Source organism: Drosophila elegans, unplaced genomic scaffold (genome assembly GCF_018152505.1).
Source record: "Drosophila elegans isolate 14027-0461.03 unplaced genomic scaffold, ASM1815250v1 contig_814, whole genome shotgun sequence".
In the NCBI taxonomy this organism is placed as follows: Eukaryota; Metazoa; Arthropoda; class Insecta; order Diptera; family Drosophilidae; genus Drosophila; species Drosophila elegans.
Window position 1 is genome coordinate 5669606 of NW_024546167.1, and position 21417 is coordinate 5691022.

The 21417-nt window shown below is 39.3% G+C and overlaps 1 protein-coding gene across 12 annotated transcripts in view; it reads left to right on the forward strand.

Annotated features, from left to right (window-relative positions):
- LOC108138129 (CUGBP Elav-like family member 1-A) overlaps positions 1-21417 on the forward strand; it is a 61481-nt gene that overhangs the window by 30543 nt on the left and 9521 nt on the right. For 6 of the 12 annotated variants that reach the window (XM_041710469.1, XM_017260164.2, XM_041710467.1 and 3 more), the window contains one exon: positions 17525-17703. In XM_041710469.1, the coding sequence (XP_041566403.1) occupies positions 17525-17703 (179 nt within the window). Of the gene's footprint in view, positions 1-263; positions 537-1918; positions 4825-17524; positions 17704-21417 lie in introns of those variants that run through there. The other 6 variants (XM_017260168.2, XM_017260169.2, XM_017260167.2 and 3 more) reach the window with 6 other exon arrangements.

Below are 21417 nucleotides of genomic sequence, written 5' to 3' on the forward strand. Positions count from 1 at the left end.
ATTCCCATTTTCCCAGCACAGTTTTCCCCCAGCTCGATTTTCTTATTGCCATTTTGACACAAAACCGAAAGGCAGCGGCAATAATGATAATATTTTTTTGTATTCGAACCGTTTGCTTCTGTTGCTGTTGCCTTTGCTTTGACGTCGCCATGCGGCTCATCGTGAACTGAGTACACAATGGCTAAAGTACATACCAGATACAACTACAACTACAACTACAAAAAATCAAGTAAAATAAACCGCAGAACGAAGCGCAAAAACGGCAGCGAAAAAATAAGCGTCGCCAGCAGTTTGTCACTCAATCGCCCAGACATCAGTCGCGTTTTCGGATCGGCTGCGAAAAAAACACAGCGCCGAAAAATAGCAGAAACAAATCGCTGAAATTCTCTACGAGTATCCAGTAGATACTCTCAAATCGGAGACGTGTCGCCGTAATCGGAGAGAATAAAAGCGGATAAAAGCGAGTCAAACGGAAATTACAATTGCCGCGCACGCGCGTGTCAAAGTTAAAGTTCAAGACGTGCGATCAATTCCAGGTATCTGTCGGATCGAGATACTCGGCGATTTGCAGCTATTGAAAAAACGAAAAGAAATACGCAAATTAAGCGCATTTTTGAGTGTGTAAATCAGACTTTGAAATGCACATAGCATTTGCATAATTAGTGAACGATAAGAACTTTGCCTGACTCAGTTCAAAGTACAGTGGACACTCCATCAAGTTTATGGTTTAAACGAAATGGAAAGGAAATAAATAATTTGTAGGTCAGGCACTTAAAAAAGAATTGGAAAAATTTAACTGCGTGTTAAAAAATTTTGTACATGGGTAATAGCCATCATATCCATTTACCACTGCCAGTACATATCGTGAACTTGTGGCCTTACACTATTTACCTGTGAAATAGCCCCAGTAATCGCGTGGAAAATAATTGCATTCACACTGAATAAAGACCAGCTGATGGGCTTTGGAAAAATGGTCTAAGGGGATGGGTAAGGCCAGTGTTAGTTGGAAAATGAAACAGACAAAATAACCGATTTCCGATCCAATTGGCGTTCCGGTCGAGTGACTCGAGTGTGTGAGCTTGGAGCTGGGTGTGTCGGGCCATAAATAGCCTCGGATGAAGGCTGTCGATGAGCTCTGCCCCTTCGGCACCCTTCATCACATGGCTGCGACACGCTCTCACCTACAAGGTCAACCTTTAGACCTCCACTCAGCATCCCATAAGCTGAATTAAATATCTCCTCTCATAAAATACGTATGATCAAAAACCGAGTAACGAAAGTCCCGAAATGCCACTAATTGTAATCCAATTTTTCTTCCACGTAACGCTTTCCGAAACTAAAATAAACTGGGTAAACTGTCCCTCAGAAAATAATCACTCAAGACGAAGTCAACATACGGAAATTGTCACTTGTCAAATTTTCTTTTGGTTTTCATTTTTGAAAAGCCTCACACGAGGCGAACGCCACAGAAAAGAAAACTTGAGTGCAGGCCGTATTAAATACAAAATGTCAACGGCTCGTCAAAACCTCAAAAAACCAAATTCGTTTTTCGACAAACTTAAAAATATTGAAAAAAACGGAAGCAAAAAGATTGTACTCTATAATTTTAAGCAAGGAAAAATTTTTTATTGATGGCAATCGAATATATAATTAAGCCGACTTTAAAAAGAATATAAGAACCAGGATTTTGTAATATTTATTTAAATATATTTATTTTAGTCTTTTTTGTTTACTGTGTAGAAAAGATGATATGTGCTTTATGTGCTCAATTTTTCTGTAGTTCTGTTGTGTTTAATTATGGTAAACAATTGTAAAACTGTTAGGAGATTTAAAAGGATAAATAAATTTACAAGTTAAAAAATATATATTTTAAAGTTTCATAATCCTTTTTAACTTTTTCTTCAATTTATCTTTTTTAATAAAAATTACATAACTTTTTGGCCTATTATGCTGAGCTATACTATACTAACCTTTTCCGCCTTACATATTTGTGAACCACAAATTCACTTTCGATATTCCTCGGAATAGAAACCTACACATTAGATTTTATCATGCTTCAAATGGCCCGCTTATAATGGAAAAGCGTAACTTTCCGCTCTGAATATTTTCATTTAGCAGCAATAATAACAATAACCACAATAAAAACATCAAGCAACAACAAACCACATTAGGTGCTGTGGCAGAAGCAAAGTTCACAGTGTAAATGCGAAGTTTATGTGATAATTGTGAGCAAGTTTGTTGCCAAGTAAATTGCACCTCGAAGCTCATGGCACAGCAAGATAATACAAACTTTACTAAAAGTGGGTTAGAAAATTTAAAAACTCAAAACTTCGGCCCAACTAATCAGCTCACTTAGAAAAAAAATTACTTCGCAATTTGTATTCGTCTGGAGTCCAGCGAAGCGTTAACAAAATGATTACGAAAATGTCACAACGATGCACGTGTATATATAGTAATAGCCATTTCGACAACGAATCAATTGGTTTCGCATATGTCGCAACCATCAACAGAAAACTGTTCCACTTTGGGCCACCTGCAAAATGGAAACTCTCGTCAATATTTGCACTTTCTTCTGAGTTACATTTCAAGAAGAGAGAAGAGGCCGAGAGGCTGGGAAACTTGTCTATTTACGCATATTTATGTCTATATGTTGCCCATGTACAAACAAGAAGCCATCAGCTTCGACATCATCCTCAGCATCACCCCAGCATCATCATCATCATCTTCTGTAGGCAGTCTGTCAATAGACTGGCAAACGTCAATTTCAGCTGGGTCAGAAGAAATTGAAAATAGACAGTCGACAGGTGGAGAGGGGAAAAATTCGGGCGGGGAGAACTAAAAAGAAATTAGAAAATACGAGTACTCCAAGGAAATATACAAATTTCATAGAATTGGGTAAGAACTGAAGCCACAAAACCAATTCGAACCAATGGCGTTTCAGACTGAAAAGAAATGTTCAACAAAATTATTTTTTATGTTATGTATTTTAACACATTTTCACTCGTAAGATTTGATGAATTCCTGGCTATTTTATTATTGCACTTTTGTGCAACCAACGTGAAATCTTTGTTTGTAATAGAACTAACTTTTGATGAAACTTCTTCGTCTTCTGTTTAACAATCTAAACTCATAAAGTCATTTGTTAGTCAGCCGTATAAAACAATTTGTAATTCTATGAAAATAGAAATGTAAATGAATCAATTTATTGTAATGTAATTTCAAACCCGATCTCAACTACTCGATACTTAAAGTTCTGGGGGAACTTCCCAAGGAAATAACCGAAGTTTCAGAGTCAAACAATTGTCGTTGTTGTATCTGGATAAATAAGCTCGAAATTTCACAATCATATTGTTCGTATATGTTTAGGTGCCGAACAGTTGTCGGCTTGTTTAGTTTTCAAGCTCGAAACTCCCCACTTGGGTCTCAAGTTACTTATTTACCTTCCTTCTCATTTATTGTATAAACACAGACATTCGTCTCTTTAAAACTCTGCTCAAGCTGATTAGAGCTTCATACAGGTGTTATATACATATACAGAAAGGTAGAAAGCCCAGCGGATGGGAGTGGCCTGGTGCTAAGTTGCGACACTTGTGCATATTTTCACACAGGGAAAAATTCCGAAGAGATTTAAATGTACTGGCAAAGTATAAGGCTTAACTTCCCATATTTTAGGAAAAAACGAAAATTTTTCAATGTTTTTAGGAAGCGCATTAAGTCTCCCAATATATTATAGTGATATTTTCCATTGTAATACCACACAAATTGCTAAATGAACGGCAATAAAAATTGTTTAAGCGAAAGTTGGATGGGTTACAATTTTTTTGTTTATTTGCTTTGGATTTTTCAATGATTTTAATATCGCTTACGGGGCTTCTTAACGGACATTAAATGCAAAATCAAACAACTGCGCAATGTGATCGCCATAATAATCGTAACAATAAAAACAAATATGGTCCATCTGTATGGACAACCCGTACGGGCGGGTCATGTCCGTCCCATTAGCGCTCGGTGCGTTGATGGGGATGTGCAACAAATTGAATGTAAATAACACAGAACGACAGTAAAAAATACTACGTTATTGCAAAAGGCAAACTGCACTCGCCGGACAATATGGCAAATTAATTAGTTATACAAAAATGGTAGACCATAAAGAGCTGTGCTAAAAAAGAGTGAAACGCGTGTGTGTGAGGCAAATAAAATTCAAATTATGCACAAGTGAATAATTGTGGCATTTTAATGGCAGTCCTAGCTAAAATAAATACAAATAAAATATTGCCTATCGTTTTTAATTTAGCCCAGGAGGCCCATAAAAAAGCAAAGCAAAGTTTTAGCTAGACAAAAGTTTTTAAGCCCTTCGACCCCATTTTTTTCGTGTGTGCGGTGGCGCCATCTAGCGGTTAATAAATAACATGAAAAACCCAAATATCATGGAATGTAGCAGTTCCCTAAACAACAACAACAACAACAGCAGCAATGGCGGCAATATCAACGGAAACGGAAGTGGAAATGGTAGCGTTAGCGAACAGCGCCTCCTATCGGCCAAAGCCCATGCAGCATCTCCACCGCCCGTTTGCGTCAACAACAGTAACAACTTGATCGTCCGCTACAACAAAATGAGCCCGGGCAGCTCCTCCGTGGACTCATCGCCGCCGCATCATCAGCAGCACTCGCCCCCACCGATGCACCATTCAAGCCACCCCAACCACCCCCTCCACGCGTCAGCCATGTCCACAAACATGGCCACAAATGGCCATCAGTTGTATCCGGCGATAACGGCAACGTATTGGCTGCCGCCACCGAATCCGGCGCCATATTTAGTTCCAGGTAATTAGTGTTACTTGCTCGGACCACCGTCCAGTTAAGTCCAGTCGGTCCGACCACAGTGGGGTCTCCTTATGAACTATCCACTAATAATAAGATAGTTTTATAGGCAAACATTAACCTTATTGGTGTCTTTTAGTCAAATTTTTCTTTTGAGCAGATCAAAATGAATTTAAAAATGTTTAATAAATTAATTCACAATACTCTGTTTTGTAGCAAATATTACTTTATTTTTAAATTCCTTATAGTTTTGTTTTAATAACTGGCAGCTTGATCTATGAAGTTTTTTATAAAAGGTATATATTTAAAGGAAATAATCTGAGTGCTTAAGAAAAGTAATGCTGCTGTCAAAAAAAATGGAATTAATTGATTTATTAAGATTAAGAGAATAGATTTTGTTCGATGACATTTTAATCAATCCCATCCGACAACGTTGCCCATTAAACAAGTCAATTGAAAAAGATAAATAATTCACGAAGTTGGCAGAGGCATTGAATTTATTTATAAAACGGCTACATTAAATAATACACCTTTTTATAGGGAAATAATTAATTACAACAAGTCTCCCTCCAACGTGTCGTCCTAAATGAGCGTTCACTGTGGCCTCTATTGTCTAAAACTCATTGCATTTCTGCGCTTTAGCAGCGGAAGCGCGTCGCCTGCAAAAACGTTGCAAATTATATTTTCGTGTTTATTGTGAAGCTCGCGAGGATTACAAAGCCAAGCGGGTGGGCGGACTGCCCGCTAGGGGGCGCCAGCATAGCAATTTTCCGCAGAAAACAAGGCGGTGAAAAGGGGCGAGTGTTTCATGTTTCGATGCAAGTTTCGTGTTTTTTTCCCTGCTCTTTTGTTGGATTGTCGTGTATTTTATTTCCTTTTCGCGCCAAGTGGCTAAATGTTAAACCAATGTGTGTGTGTGTGTGGGTGAATGGGGGGATTGAGGAGTATATGTGGCTGGCATCTCGCTCCCTTTGTGTGCGTGCCTGTGTGTGAATGTGCTTGTGTAATTTCATTTGCAAACGCCACTTGCTGGGCGGCTAATTAAATTTTAGCTTTGTCAAGGGACTTTTGAACTCCCGTACAAGAGCGGATAGAAAAATTGATGGATGTGGGGGATGGGTGGTAAAGAGAAAGCCATGGGTGGATTCTGCTAGTGAGTCTTCCAGGATTGGTTGAGTTTTTTTCGGTTCTGGGTACTCAGCCCAATTATGTTAAGCAAAAGATCAAATGTTGTGTAATTAACATAATTAAAAGTTTAGATTTCGTAGCCTTATAAACTATGCCAAACATACAAGTTTGGAATATAAAACACAGTTAACTTCCTAAATTAAATTCTCAATAAAAGAAGAATTTATAATTTTTTTGAAATATTTGAAATATACAAATTTTAAACATACATAGCTTTCAGTTTTTTCTTCTTTCCTGAGTTCAAGTTCGTTTATATATTGCATAATTTCCACAACAAATTCGTGGCTCAGTAATTAGCACAACATCGCCAAAAGTTTAATCAACTAGCAAGTGGAAATTTAATCAATTTGAAGTGGTTTAAGGTGTGTATTTTTAGACAATACCATATGGTTGTATATAATTTAGAATATTTTGTAAAGTCCAAAGAGGAATGTATCTTCAGACAGATTCTGCTCTTGTCCTCTTTCTCTCGCCACTGGTTTCCTGTCTGGTCCTTGAGATGTGACAATTTCTTGGATTGCCTAGGGTCACACGACTTTTGGGGTCTTTTGGGTTCCCGGCTCTGTCGTTGGCATGCGAAAGCTACGTGACATGTGGATAGTTGCTGTTACAGTTGTTGTTACCACAGCGAAACGTGTTACATTTATGTTAACGCATTTGCACACGTTAAGAGAGGGGCAGAGAAAATACATTTATAATGCCTTGCCGCAAATTCTGAGTTGCACAACCTTATGTAATACTCACACACATCCATCCAGCTGTTACACTTCACTTTTGACTGACAGCCATTTTGACTAACACCCCCTTTCTGGGTACCGCCCAAAGTCACAAGATCTCGCCATAAAATTATTATTTTCCGTTCGACACTCGCCTGCATCGAATGGCTTTGAAATACATGCACTTTTTTATTTATAGTTTTTTCTCCATCGCTTGTTCTTTATTTTTTTTTGTTCGTCTCTGCTAGTGGATTCCCTTTTGGCTGCTTATTTATCAAAGCTTTTACTTTGGCTTTGTTTGGTCACAGTCAAAGTCGGACGCCAAGCCGAAGTCAACAACTCATTTCGCAAATATCGCATAGATATGCAAGTCATGTGCCGAGTTAGACGGCAGACAATTGATGGGTTAACATGGGGATGGGGACGGGGATGGTGGCCTTTTTCTGGAGTAAGGGAGTTACAAGCAAGGAGAAGAACCCTCTGTCAGCAGTCACAAGCTGCAATTCCCCAAACGCTGAGGTAATGTCTGGGTTCTTGAAGCTTCCAGAGGCTGCCACAGAGTTGAATGCAAATAGGGGATTTATGAGTGAAACGAGAAATGGGAATACGGAATTTGAGCAGTTACTGTGGTTGAATATTCAGGGATTATCCAATGGCATAACAAATGCTGAAAAGTGACATAAAATGATTAGCGATAACCTTCGTATAGCTGTGAGCTTAGCAAAATAACAGGTTCAGCGTTCAAAATTTCATTATATTAAGAAAATCAATTTAAATTGTAGGGATTTATATTTAAGTATATCTTATCCCAAACTTTATACAAAAATTAAGAAAAACAAAAAAATGGACCATAAGATTGACTGTCTTTTTGCTCTGTGTATAGTTATTCTTCTATAACTTCCTCACTTAATTCGGTTGCAGCTAATTCTTAGCCATTTGACTATTGGCCCAACGGGGCCCAGTTCCGCCCCTTAACCGCCTGGCAAACCCCTACTCCATTCGGCAAATCAAACATCGAATGCCGGGCGACAAGTGACCAAAAAGTTGAACAACGAGCGAGTTCAACGAACACCACAGAATGAGCAGCAGCCACAATTTTGCATAGACAATGCACGAGAGCAACAAATGCTGAATGCGTTACAGTTCAATGGCGGCAGTCAGGGGTGGGGCACAGGAGGGAACAGGGGGGTGCGAGGGGTTCAATGGGTCGCTTGATCGACATCGACTGAGCGTCCCATAAGAACGAAATGAAATTCTGTCGCGACAAATACACAACAATGCGGAATACGTAATCAATTGATTCGGATGTGGCAGGGGGCACCTCAAACAGATACACTCGTATCTGTGAGTCGTATCTGCATATATTTACATGTGCCCCGAAACAAAGCGAACTCGAAACAATCGAGCTTCAAACTTTTGATTGCTGGGAAATGCAGCCGATAAGCTAACTTGCTGGCAAATTCGCATTTATTGCCTATTTATATGAGCAATCGGCCATGGAAGTATCCTTATATATGTTTACACACATTTATGTGGTGCGGGTGTATCCTTCGGCTGCAGCTCCAAAGTCCTTATGCCTGCAGCCTACGCATCTGAAAGATGAATTCCGCTTCAGGAATTTTAAGCTAATTAGATCTGGAAACTTCAATGTGCCAGGAATGCCCTATAAGTCAGAGTTGGGAGAAATTGGTTGTGTGCCGAGGAGGCGATAAAGATGCCTTGCAGAGGATTATAGAGAATCCCATTTGAGTTAGTGGTCAAGGGGCTCAGAAGCTAGACAATAGCCTTGCAATGAATTTTTCATTCTATCAACAATTTGCACTGAGGAATAAAAACTAGTGGTGTATTCAACATTTAAACAAACAAATTTGAGTTTAATGCAGATAGATTAAAATTATTCTAACTTAGACACTTTATATATATGCTCCAAAACTTCTTTTTTGCCAATATAAGGAAAAGACCGATAATTTTAATAGGTTTTGATGTATTTCGAAACTAATATCAAATCAAATTTCGAATGACCTAGGCAAATTATGAAGGCAAATGTAATGTTTTAGAAAATTACGGTAATTTCATTCAATGACTTTCTTAACATATATTTATAAAACCCTCCGATTATCATCAATGTATAGTTATACATAATATTGCTCGAAAACTATCTATTATAAACACTCCTGACTCCCTGACTCTTCTCTTACCAAAGATTCCCAACTGATTACTATGCAAGGCGCATTTTGAGACAAGTTAAAGAAGTATAAAAGACAAAAAGCAGCTCCAGGAACGAGGGACAAGTTGAGATATTTTACGAGTGTCGGGTAGAAGATTTGAGCAACTTGTTGGCAGATGCTGACTGACTGACTGGCAATCAAAATTACCTTTGACGTGACTTCTCACAGCCGCAAATATGCAGAAACACCTGGCAACGTCGCAGAGTTGGGGGGAACGGAGGGAATCTACGAGATTAAATGTGCAGCAAGGCATGAGCTATAAAATGACATAAGATACGACGTCAAAATGTATCTTATGAATGTCTGAACGCCCCCTTCCCAGCCATAACCACGAAAACAAAAACGTTTATTGTCTCCGGAGCACGTGCGTCATAGAACCAGTTTGCCAGGGACCGAAACAGACCTGGCAAATAATGAGATAGCGAAAAGAAAATAAATTTCAAATTCGTAATTTAAACTAATCATAGAGACGCAAGCAGGGCAGCTCAATTTGTCGGTTGCATCGATATTTTTGATTTTGACCCGTCCGAAGCGCAATTCCAAGTAATTTTCTGACTTTTGTCTTGGTTATGTTGTCAATTAGTAAGCCAAATTGAGATGGGGAATTTTAGAAGGAAAATTCAACGCCAAGTGCACATTTGGCTGATTGATATTGGTCAAGTGGTTTTTCATTAAGTCATTTCCATGCTCCACTTGAGACTGCAACTTCTTTGTAGTTCCATTTCAACAATCGCCAAGTGGTGGCTCTTGCCAAGAACTTAAGAAAAATGTTGATACAAAAAAAATTAATATAGAAGCAATAGGAAAAAATTAGGAGAAATATGTTTATGGACTGGGGCACACTCCCCCCGTTCTCCATTGCACTTTCAGCTTTGTTCTGCCCTCATCGCTCGATCTGCCGCTCCCCTTTCTCCACTTTCCCCCCAGGCATTTCTCATCTTCAGGCAAGTTGCCAGTGAAGCACTTGAGAACATCATCAGGGGCCAGGGGACTTGGGCCGAGAAACCGGAGGAAAAACATTAGAATAGGAATAGCCGCTGGCAGCGGTAATTGAATGAAGAGCACAAAGGCAGCCAGAAACGGTCATCGAATGGCTACCAAAATAAAAAACAAAACAGCAACGAAAAATATTTCTCAAAAAAGTCTGATGTCTGGATAGCGAAGCCTTAAAATACTCTAGACTTACTTTTTCGTAAGTTACTTTTAATTAAACCAGCTATTTCGTAAATATCGAATAATAACAATAATTAAAATTAGAAGTAGATACATATTTCAAAAACGTTTGTTAATCTTCAAAGAACTCAATTATCTTCTTTATTTTAATTTTAAAATATGTAAAATAATGTTGGAATCTGTGTTGTGTCAAATGTATCAGAACACCAATTTTATTAAACCAATTCATTTATACTTGCTAATATAGTATTGCTGAATTCGGTTTTAGGAAAAAAAATAATTAAAGCAATTTTTTCTTCCATAATTTTTGGATGACTTCTACCAAACGACTCCTATATAAAATAGAATAACCTTTCCGAAAGGGCATCAAAATAGAGCACGAGACACGAGATATTGCTCGCATAACACACAAATGAACCCTTCAAGCGAATGGCAGAAATGAGCAACTCCCCCCTGTGCCCGTCCGAATCCCCATTTCGCTGCTGGCAGTTTGCCTATTGCAACATGCCTCATGCTCCTGCCACATCATCATCTTCGGGGTACTTCCCCTTTTTTTGCTGTTGCTGCTGCTGCTGCAGCGGAAATTGTGGCGCTCGCGGGCCGGAAGTGTTGCCAACGTAATCGAAACGTGCCTGAGCTCCCAGCGCCCATCTCCCAGCTCCTAGCTCATAGCTCGTAGCTCCTGTCAACGGAGTGGATCGTGGTCAGCGGGATGGGCAGGCAGAGAGGATTGGGATCCGGAGGGATTGGAACTGCACAGAGGCAGGATGATTATAATGATTTTGTTCATTTGTCGCTGTGGTTGGCACGGCGAAAGGCATTAGCTTTTATGACTGTTAATTGTATTTTGTGGCCATGAAAAATGGTGAGGCATAGAAGAGAGTAGCGCTGTTGACACTCGGTAAAATGAATACGATATGCCTAATCACTTGTTATACAAATATTGTAGCTGTGCTTCCCCACTGCTGAAAATGTTATTTTTTAATTTAGCGGGACACTAAAAGGACTAGACTAATCAGCCAAGTGAAAACGAAACAGGATCCCAAACACCGTAAAAAAAAGTTAAGGCAAATAAGTAAAGTAAATAACTAAGTTATCCCTCTTCTACTTCTGCCTTTCTTGTTATAAATTAATTACATGCACATAATTATTCCTTGCAAAACGTCACCGGGTGGCAAAACGTTGGCTCGCGAAAGAAAAAAAGCTTAGTTGAAAATTCCATTTTAATTTCCGTTTCCGCATCAACATTTTCCGCTTGTCAATTATTGCAAAATTATGCAAATATGCTGCGCAGAGCAGAAGAGTGCGAGCAGGAAAGAAATGTCGAAAATTTGTGCGCATTAAATGCGTCGCCCACAGAGGTTTTCCCAACTCCCCGACATCCCGTCTGCGATCCTTCCTCTTGGAACCGCCAGGGAGCTTAAATGAATTAAAACATAAAAATTTTTGCACCGCAATAAGTTTGTCTGGCCCCTTCGGGCCGGGCCATAAACTCCGCCGGCAGGGGAATGAACAATTGGCCAGGACCACGACCACTCCATATATGTATGTAATTCCCATTTTAGTGAATTTTGATGGCCAGAAATAAGCATCATAATTTCAGAAGTTTACATTTTTTCGCGATTGGCGGGGCTTTAAATTAATTATGAGAAGCCCGTCCAAAAGTATGCAATGTGAGTAGGCGCCTTGCACGGCACACATGAATTTTCTGTAATAAATATTTATGCAGCTGAGACTACGAGCTGGAAACGCCCAAACTACTTAACAACACAAACAGATACAAATATGTGAAAAGTTGGCTCCAACTCGTGCAGCACTTGAAAATTGCCGCTGTGCCATGGCTGATGTTGCTGCTGCTGCTGCTGTTGCTGCTGCTGATGTTGCTGCTGGGTTGTTGCTGCTGTTGCACATGTGTGCTTGCCATTTTCATTTATCAGGCCTCGTGTGCGCTCAGCGCTTAATCTGTACAGTACACACAGAGTAACAACAACAGCAGGATCTACAACTCATGCCACTTACAGTAGAAAAAATAATAATTAACTTAAAACCAGTAAATTTGTTGTTTTTCTTATTTTAAATCAAGTAAGCCATTAAAAATTTTACGTACAAAACAAAAACACTGAATATAGCAGGTATTGACTACTACTTTCATGCATCTATTACATTTTTAAAACACATCAAATATCAATTATGTCACATTGTCAAAATAATTTTATTAGTGTTACGAAGGAGGACTTTCGCTTCATTTCCATTGTAGTATGCCCAGTGTTGGTGGAGTGTTTATGTTATAATTGAAAACGTTAACTGTTTTTAGGGATGGCGGATCGGGAGAGAAACATCCTGCATCCCGAGTACTCCACTTATCCCCTCCACTTTCGTGCTTAAGGCTGTCCATTGTCTTATGCAAAATTTTAATTGAAACCTGATAGACAGGGAGCTGAGATGTGGCCTAAGTAGCTTAAAACGTGATTAGATGCTGTCTGAGACAAGCTCTGTTATAATGTGCCTTAATTAATTCAAGACTCATTTCAAGACCTAAGATTAAATAGACTCAGGTCTAGCTAACAATGTGTACTTTCTGTGATTAAGCTGCTGAGAATAATACCTTCAAATCAAATAGCCGAAGGACTTTAAACATAAAATTCTTTTGACAAGCTGAAAACATAAGTCAAATTTAAACAATATTTTGGAAACTCAGCTTTAGCTGCATTTGTGTGGCATTTGTGGGTGGTCGAGGCACAAAGAGGAGGTGTGGTAAAGTCATAGCCATTAGCTTACTTGTTCACATCTGTTTTTACATATGTATTACTTCACAGCTCCTTCTTAGCCCCTGGCCATGTCCTGAATAATGCTCCATTCCTCCGATTCGAATGCCGCAACTCGAATCTCCGAATGTAATTTAAATGTGTTTGTTTTGTATAAATCTGGTTGGCGTGTTTAACATTTATCCTTTCGCTTCTGCTCCTCTCGGTTCGTTCTCATTTTAATGTTCTTCACATTAGTAGCAAATTCTGCTTCATCCATACTGCGATATATGCAAATCTCGGTTGACAACCCTCGAGTGGAATTTTACCCACTCTCAGTTGGTTCGGTAAAACTTTTATGCGCTTCATCCGTTTGCAGTTGTTCTGGTTAATGCGTTTGACTTTTGTTTGCGGTTTACCCTATATGGTAAAATATACAGAGAGATAGGATAGGGTAGAAATTATGCAACTACTGAATAAATTGGCTTGAAAAATGATTTTTGTTGTACAAAAAATTGAAATGCTTTATTTAATCGTATGTTCCACCCATTTCTAAAACTAAGGGAACATTATTTAATATAAATTTTAATAGTTAACAATATCAAACAATTATGTTTACTCAAATTCATTAATTTAAATAAACATAACACATTTAGTTTTCTATCAAATATACAAAAATGAATATAAATATTATATGATACTAAAATATCAATAAATGTAATGGATTTAAATTCTTTATTATACATTTGATACATTTTTTATAAACAAATATAAAGTTTCGAAAAGAGCATCTAGACTCCTTCGAATCCCAACTTTCTTAACTATTACCCTGGCACGCTTAAGTGCGTATCATGACTTTATATTCGCACAAACAAATGTATACTTGTATGCCGCCAGAAAGTATGCCAGGGATTTCGGATTCAAACCGCTTAGCTTGTAAACATTCACAGAAGGCGCTTAATTTGTTTATGCCAAACAAACAGAACTGGTAAAATAATTAAGAGCTGTCGAATGATTTTTCCAAGAGCGAGCAATTTAATTGCGATGTAAATTGAATGCAATCTAATGCTTGGCTGACTCCACTGAAAAACTCTAATAAGATAAAAGATACGTAATTCGCATGTGGAAAAAGTAAATTATGCACATGACAAACTTTGCCCGGGGCCAACAATTTCGGGGCCAGAAACCGACTTGACACAAAAGTTGATGTCTCAAGTGTGAAGTGAAATATATGAGGACCCAGCAGATATGGGGGCGCTCCTCTCCACCCCACACATAAGTGCAGTTTCCGCTTTTGACTGTGCATATAAATCTTAAGACAGTTAACGACATCATATGGCAGAGTTGGCTCTCAAGGATGAACTTACAATGCATATGCCACAGGCGGAAGTCCCCCTCATCCTGAAAAATCCCCAGGGGGGGGTGCAACTTTGCTGCATAATTGTGAGGCGGAAGGCACGAAAAAGGACGGGCAAAATGGAACAGGACGAAACGAAACGAAACGAAACGAAAATGTTCGCCCAGCCAGTTGAGGAAACCAATTTGTGGTAATTGTCGTGAAATTGCAATTTCTGCAACTGTAATGGCCCACAGGAATGACAGAGAGATGCACCGAAAGTGTGAGCCAAAGAAGGACTTGGAGGCAGGCACTGACTTCGCTTAAATGAGATTCCTGTCATTTAGCGACAGTTTCCAGGCTCTGGTTTCTTTGCACCCGAAAAAGGTGAAAATGATAAACTGCCTAAGGACGAGTTTATGCGGAGATTGCACCGGCAGTGACATGGAATGGAAGTTATCCGGGTCAGGGGAGAAATTATTGAAATCTATCTGATATCCTAATTATACTGATAGACATTTCTATTGAATTTTTAGCCAAATTCTCGCCTAAGCTAAGACAATAGAACATATCAGTTCTTTTACTCAAGAAAAATTCTTCCACCATAATTTTTGACTTTTAAATAATTTAGCAATTTATACAGAAAATTTAAAATTAAAGCGAATTTTTAATAAAAGTCTTTAAAAAGGATACCATTATGTATGAACAACTCCATATCAAGAGCCTCCCATCCACTTTTGTTCCCCACCCGACGACAATAAAAGCAAATGCTTGAGGATTTTTTTATTTATTTTTCGCTGCCCTGGACTTTTCCCAACACGCTTTTATCAGCGCTGAAAAAATCACGTGCGCATAAAACTTTCCAATCAGCGATGCCAAATACAAAAGAGGTCCTTAACAAGCTGCTCGGCAGGAGGGAAAAGGCGGACTCAGGTGCCTGCAATAAGTTTTAACCTCCTTTTGTCATAGTCCCACTCCTTCGCGCCACTCGTATCTTCGCTGGCAAAGTTTCAACTTAAAATGGCAAATCCATACAATAAATATATAAAATGTTACTTCTTGTGTCACACCTGAACTAACCTCAAATAAATTTTGCTCATGTGCCGGACAGAGACCAAAATGTGGGTGAGGGTGCATGTGGACCTGGCGAGAAAGAACTATAACTTCGTATGTATTTAGCACACGGCAATGCCTCGCACCCTATTGGAAAAAGTTGCATCCACACCCACCCAGATAACACCCATTTTCACCGCCCCCCTGGCCGTGTTGAGTGCGTTCTGAGTGCCTTGGCTGGGGTGTCCGTGGATCACCTCTTCTGGTGCCAACTCCAGGCGAAAGCAACAATTTCCAATCACTTCCCTTGCAACGGCACAAAGTTCTATATTTATACTTTACGACACCCCTGCTCAAAACGGGGGCATTCCAAACAAAATGTCGTAGAACTGTCTTCACCCTAGAATACGACCTCAAAAGCCTATAATATAACACACAAATTTGTCACACAAATTTTTTACTTAATTTAAGCATTTAACTTTTAATCTATGATATTATTTGCAGATGTAAAAATTTATATTTGATGAAGACATTTTTATGCAGATTTTATGTGTATAATATTTGCTGAATCTGAAAGCTTTTTTTGTTAACAACTCAACTATTTTCAGCTAGTCATATTTAAATATTAAATAAAAGAACACAGGTATATTCGTAAATTCTTAAGATACAAAATATATAATTAAGTTGATAGGTTTATTAAATACTGTTAGAGTATTAAAGTTTATAGCACTTTTTGTCGTCAGTATTTCGATAGGTAAGTCTGAGCAAAAAGATAATTATTTACCGGTTAGATGACTTACATATATTTAACAACAGTTAAAGTCGTCGTAAAATTGCAAAGATTATTAGTATCCAATCATTAACATCACAAAATTGAGCAATCGACTTAGAAACGAATATAGAAAATTTAACTCGTTACCATCTTTCTGAACTACGGTATATAAAAGTGGTTTGAACGCACGCTACGTTTGTTTTTTGGAGAACGACTGAGCCCACTCTCCCCAAATGCTTATATGCATAGTATGTGTTGTCTCTGGGAAACTTTAAGCCAAGATAGGACAGTTTAAGGAATGTAGAGAGTGTGCTCGAAAGTGTTGCAGAATGAAAAGTTCCTCTTTCTTATTGCTGCAGTTGCACAGTTCTTGTTGCATTGATTCGATTTGTTGCGATTGCGTTTTTAGTCTTTTGCATGTGCGCTCCCAAAAAAGTTTGCAACATCCCCCCTTCACATGGGGACGAAGATAAAGCATAACAATTGCCATGCACAAAAAACTTTTCCCTTACAAATGTTCTTCTTTCGATGAGGGAAGAGATCTCAAATCTGTAGAAGGGCCGAAGGCGAATGGGATTTATTGGGCCAGTTTAAAGTTGTTCCCCTTTACCGGTCCCAGCTGCTTACAAAGTTGTCCTCTGATTAATTGCAACCCCATCGCACCCAGGTCCCCCTAAAAGAAATAGCCAAAAATATCACTCATAAGTTGTGTGTGCTACGATTTGGGTTAAATAACCACTGACCGATAGTTAAACGCAGCCATCACGCACTCTGTCGGCTCATTAACGGTTTTAAGCGCCAAGAGTTCATAAAAGAAGAAATCCGCACAAATATGTTCACCTGTTGTAGCTTAAAGCAAGGTCAGTGATGGCAAAATTTCCATTGATTTTCATAGAACTAGTCATTTATGGAATTGGTATTCAAATAAAATCTATATTATATTCAAATAATGGTTTTGTCAGGAAATTCTGCTTAAAAATCTTAACTAAAGATAAAAGTTTTAACGATTTTGACTACGATATTTGGCTTGAAAATAGCTGGGTTTTCATTCTTATATAACCTTGGCTACCCATAAGCCTTAAAGCCGATAAGCCACACACAGACATGTGTTCATTTCGCGCTTTTTAATGCCATTTTTATGGTGACCATTTCGTTAGCCACTTTCGTCAGTCAGTCAACCAGTCCGTCAGTCACTCAGTCCGTTAGTCAATCAGTCAGCCGCCCTGGTTGGGGCAAAATTTTTACAGCCCAGAATGAAGTACCGTGCGGGCCATAATAATAGTTCCTGCTTCATTGGCAACTCATTAAGTAAAGGCTTTTAAGCCAAATGTTTGCAGTTGGACGACCTCTTGACCCGCTCTCGCCCAACCACAATTGTTATTTATGTTAATTTTACCACTCTACTTCAGCCCGTATTTATTTTATGTTTATTTCTGCAAGCATTCGCTGAAAAACATTCTTTCATTTCGCATTTTTCGCTGATGTATTTGCAGAGCGTAAACTTTTCGTCGGCATGCTGAACAAAAAGTACACGGAGGCCGATGTGAGGCAGCTCTTCACGGGCCACGGAACCATCGAGGAGTGCACGGTGCTCCGGGATCAGGCCGGCCAGAGCAAGGGCTGCGCCTTCGTCACATTCGCCACTAAACAGAACGCCATCGGAGCTATCAAGGTCAGTCCACTGCTTATAGGTTAGCAAATAAAATTTAAATTCGAGATACGACAGGAATACTTATAAAAGTGAATACATTTTTGCTGTAAGAAACCCCCCGGCACTTGACCAGGAATTTTACTACTTTAACATTTTTTGTTGCACTCTTTCTAAAACCTTTATATGTAGTTGTTTTGAAAACTCTATTAGTTTTAACGGCACCTTCGATTTTAAATCATATTTCATATTCAAATGAAAAATATTGACAAAACATAAATTTCAAATTAAATGCATACTAGACAAATTTTTATAACAACAAAAAAATTATAAAAGGCAGTACCATTTAAAACTCAATGAACATTGACTGCAGCTTCAGATCGAGCCTTATTGGCTTGGGGTTTGGTTTTGAATGGGTGACTTGCAACAGTTTGGATTGCATTCGACGGTGTTCAGCCGTTAATAGAGTGGAATGATTTTGCAAACAATGCTTCCGATCTAAATCATTTGGTCGTGGCCAACCTTGGATGACAACACGATCGCCTTTAAGTCGCTTATCCTCTTTAAGGACCTTATTGTCTTTTGGTCCTGTGGCGAGTGTGGGAAAAACTGTCGCAATGATTAATTGCAGTGGCGGCAAGAGTCGCGCATATAAAACACGTTTCGCCATGGCACACATACCAAGGCAGATACAATCACACACACACACACACTGACACAGCTCCATTCCACAATGGCGACGGCAACAACAAAAAACCGCATGCAACTGCAAACAGGAAGCTGGAACGCAAGCAAGACGACGCCTCTGGCAGCGGAAGAAGTCAACGGTAATCCTGGCAACCGAATAACCTTCCACTCCACCTCCGCCGCCACGCCCACTTTCGAGCAAACACACACTCGCACACTAACAGAGACTAATGCAAGTTTTGTGCCGGAAACAGGCAAAATTACAAACTTCCGACAGCCAAACACAAACACATGCAAGGAGTGGGCGAAAGAGAGAGAAAAAGAGATAGAGAGTCCGAACATGCTGTCTCTGTTTTGTGTATATTGCACATAATTTGTCGCCTTTTGCAAGATGAATGTTGTTGTGGGCGGGTAGCCATTATAAAGCCATGCATGCATACTATGGCACATAGAAATACAGAAACAACAACTCACTCACAAACACCAAGAGAGTACGGTTTGAACACGCTATGAAGGTTCTCAAGGACCTCCCCAAGAGCAAACACATGTAGACTTACATTTCCTTTGGCAAAACTAAATGAAATTATTGTTTTGAACCCAATTGAATCCCATAGTAATTACTGATTATTAATACTATAAAATGGAACTTAACTAAGTCAAAGGTTTTACTTTACAATAAAACCCTATTAAATATTGGTGTTGTTGTTTTTTAAAAGACCAACTTAATATGTTTATCATAGCAGAATGCTTAACAATACTTTTTGAACTCTACGTATTTAATATTTATTATAAATTTTCTTATACACCCAAAATAATTTCTTAAAAAATTCTTTCCAAATATTTATTATATATAAAAAAGCATAAAAGGCTAACTTAACTTTAAAAGCATAATCCACGAAGTACTACAACATTGCGAGTTTCCGCTGTACCATAATCTGTGTGTGTGCCAGCGATTTTAATGCATTCGAAGTCAAATTACAAGATGCTAGGCACGCACACGCGAGAAATGAGCCGGGAACCAAGAGGTCCCGGGACCCAAGAGATATTAAACTGAAAAGGACCAAACGATTTGGATCGGCGCTCTGAAGCAAGGGTTGCAAAGTCATCACAATCTATGTACGCCTGAAAGTATGCAACGCCATCAAATGCAATCCAAGGCGATGCAAGTCGGCCATCAAAAAACGGAACCCCAAGCCAAAGACGCTCGAGCTGAGGCTGCTGGCAAAGTGTATTTAATATTAATGTGCCATGTTTATAGCCCTGCAATTTGTTCTCGGCTTCTGCTTCTACATTAAGTCTCTTTCTCTTTACAAAAACCCGAATGAAAGCAAAAAGTACGAGCAGGAACGAAGGGTGGCCAAATGATGATAGCATTTTTCAACGCATGCAGATTTTATTTTTCGCATTCGTCTCGCTAATTTGTCAAGTGGTTGGCGCTGAGTCCAGGCCAAGTAGGGAATGCGGTTCAGTCCCCAGTGCTCACTGTTGCCCAACGGGTCATTTAACCCGTTTTTGCTGCTCCGGGGAAGTGAGATGACGGGCCAAGCCGTGAAAAATGACTGAGAATCAGCAGAGGACTTGGAAAGGTTCTAAGTAAAGGAACAAAAACTGAAGTGCAAGAAGTGGAGTAAGAAAATATGCCCTCACTTAAACATTGTAGTATTACCATATTATCCAGAAAAGTAAATGGGTCCAAAATGAAACCGAAGTGCAAATCTGAAGATTCCCTGCTTACATCCCTTAATGTTTGTTCGCCAGTACCTGGGTTTCCTCCTTAAACAACAACCACAACAAATTCTATACAAACACACCATCCGCAAACTCTCGGCATTAAGAGGGCGAAAACAGTTTTGATAAGTTTTATGGCAACGGCAGGGCGGCTTACAGCATCAGAATAATGACGCGCATTTAAGCCGCCTCCCCATGTCCAGCCAGCCAACAAGCCACCCACTACCGCGTTAACCAACCACCCACGGATAGTTTTGCCCACACAGCCATTTGTCCGCTTAGGCGACTTAATTTACACCTTTCTGCTAAGCCCGAAAACAAACAAAATGGCGCGGGAACGGGGCTCTGAATCGAGCGAGGCTGGCAACTCTGGCAGCGTCACGAAAACCAGGCCAAACATTTAGCGAAGGCATTTAGGCTGCGGTCTGATGAGGCGCTGGCGGGCATCGGAGGGGTTTGGCAAGCCACTTTACTTATTTTCCGGTTTATGTCGACTTTATCATTGAAACTCAGCCGGGGCCGTGGCGACCCGGGCCGAAACTTCCGCTCAATTGTGGCGGCCGTGGCAACTCTGCCCTGCATCCACCATCCTGCATCCTGCCCGCCTGTATCGTGGCAGCCACCAGAAGTGCTCTTTAATTACATTGACTATAATTCTTGCGGCTCTGGCGCGACTTTTATGGCCGGCGCATTGTTTTGCCCCTCCCCACACTCCGCTCTCCACCCATCGCGACACTGCTGCTCATGGCTACAAAGTAATTAGGGAAATTTCCGAGTTTTTAAACAGGTCGCCATGGCTGTGCAGTTGGAAAAGAGTTTTCCGACGAGAGGGGCTATTGGGCTGCAACGCATTTTTTGGCTTTGCATGGCTTAAGAAAAGTTTTTCAATGACAAAGCCTGCGGACATAGGAAACAGACATATTGATAACATAACATGAACATGAAATAAAGGATACACCTTAGAAATGTATAGCAACATATCCTAATAAAAAAAAAACACCTTCGAGAATTCATCATCTCATGAATTTGATATACAATAAGTGATACTAATAAGAGATGTAATCGAATCAATCACTAAATTTACGTTTGTTTAACAATAAATTAGTTTTATTCAAAAGCCATTTTATGTAGTTGAAAAATAAAGTTTTCATGGAAAAGAACCGAACAATTATAACACAATAACCATTATTTTTTAAACAAAAAGTACTTTCATTTTATCGGTCAATAATTGTGTAAAAATTGTTAGGATGTCAATAAAAATTTATGTCTAAAATGGTGCTGTAGAAAGACATCACTGCGTATGAGCAATTAAAAAAAAAAACT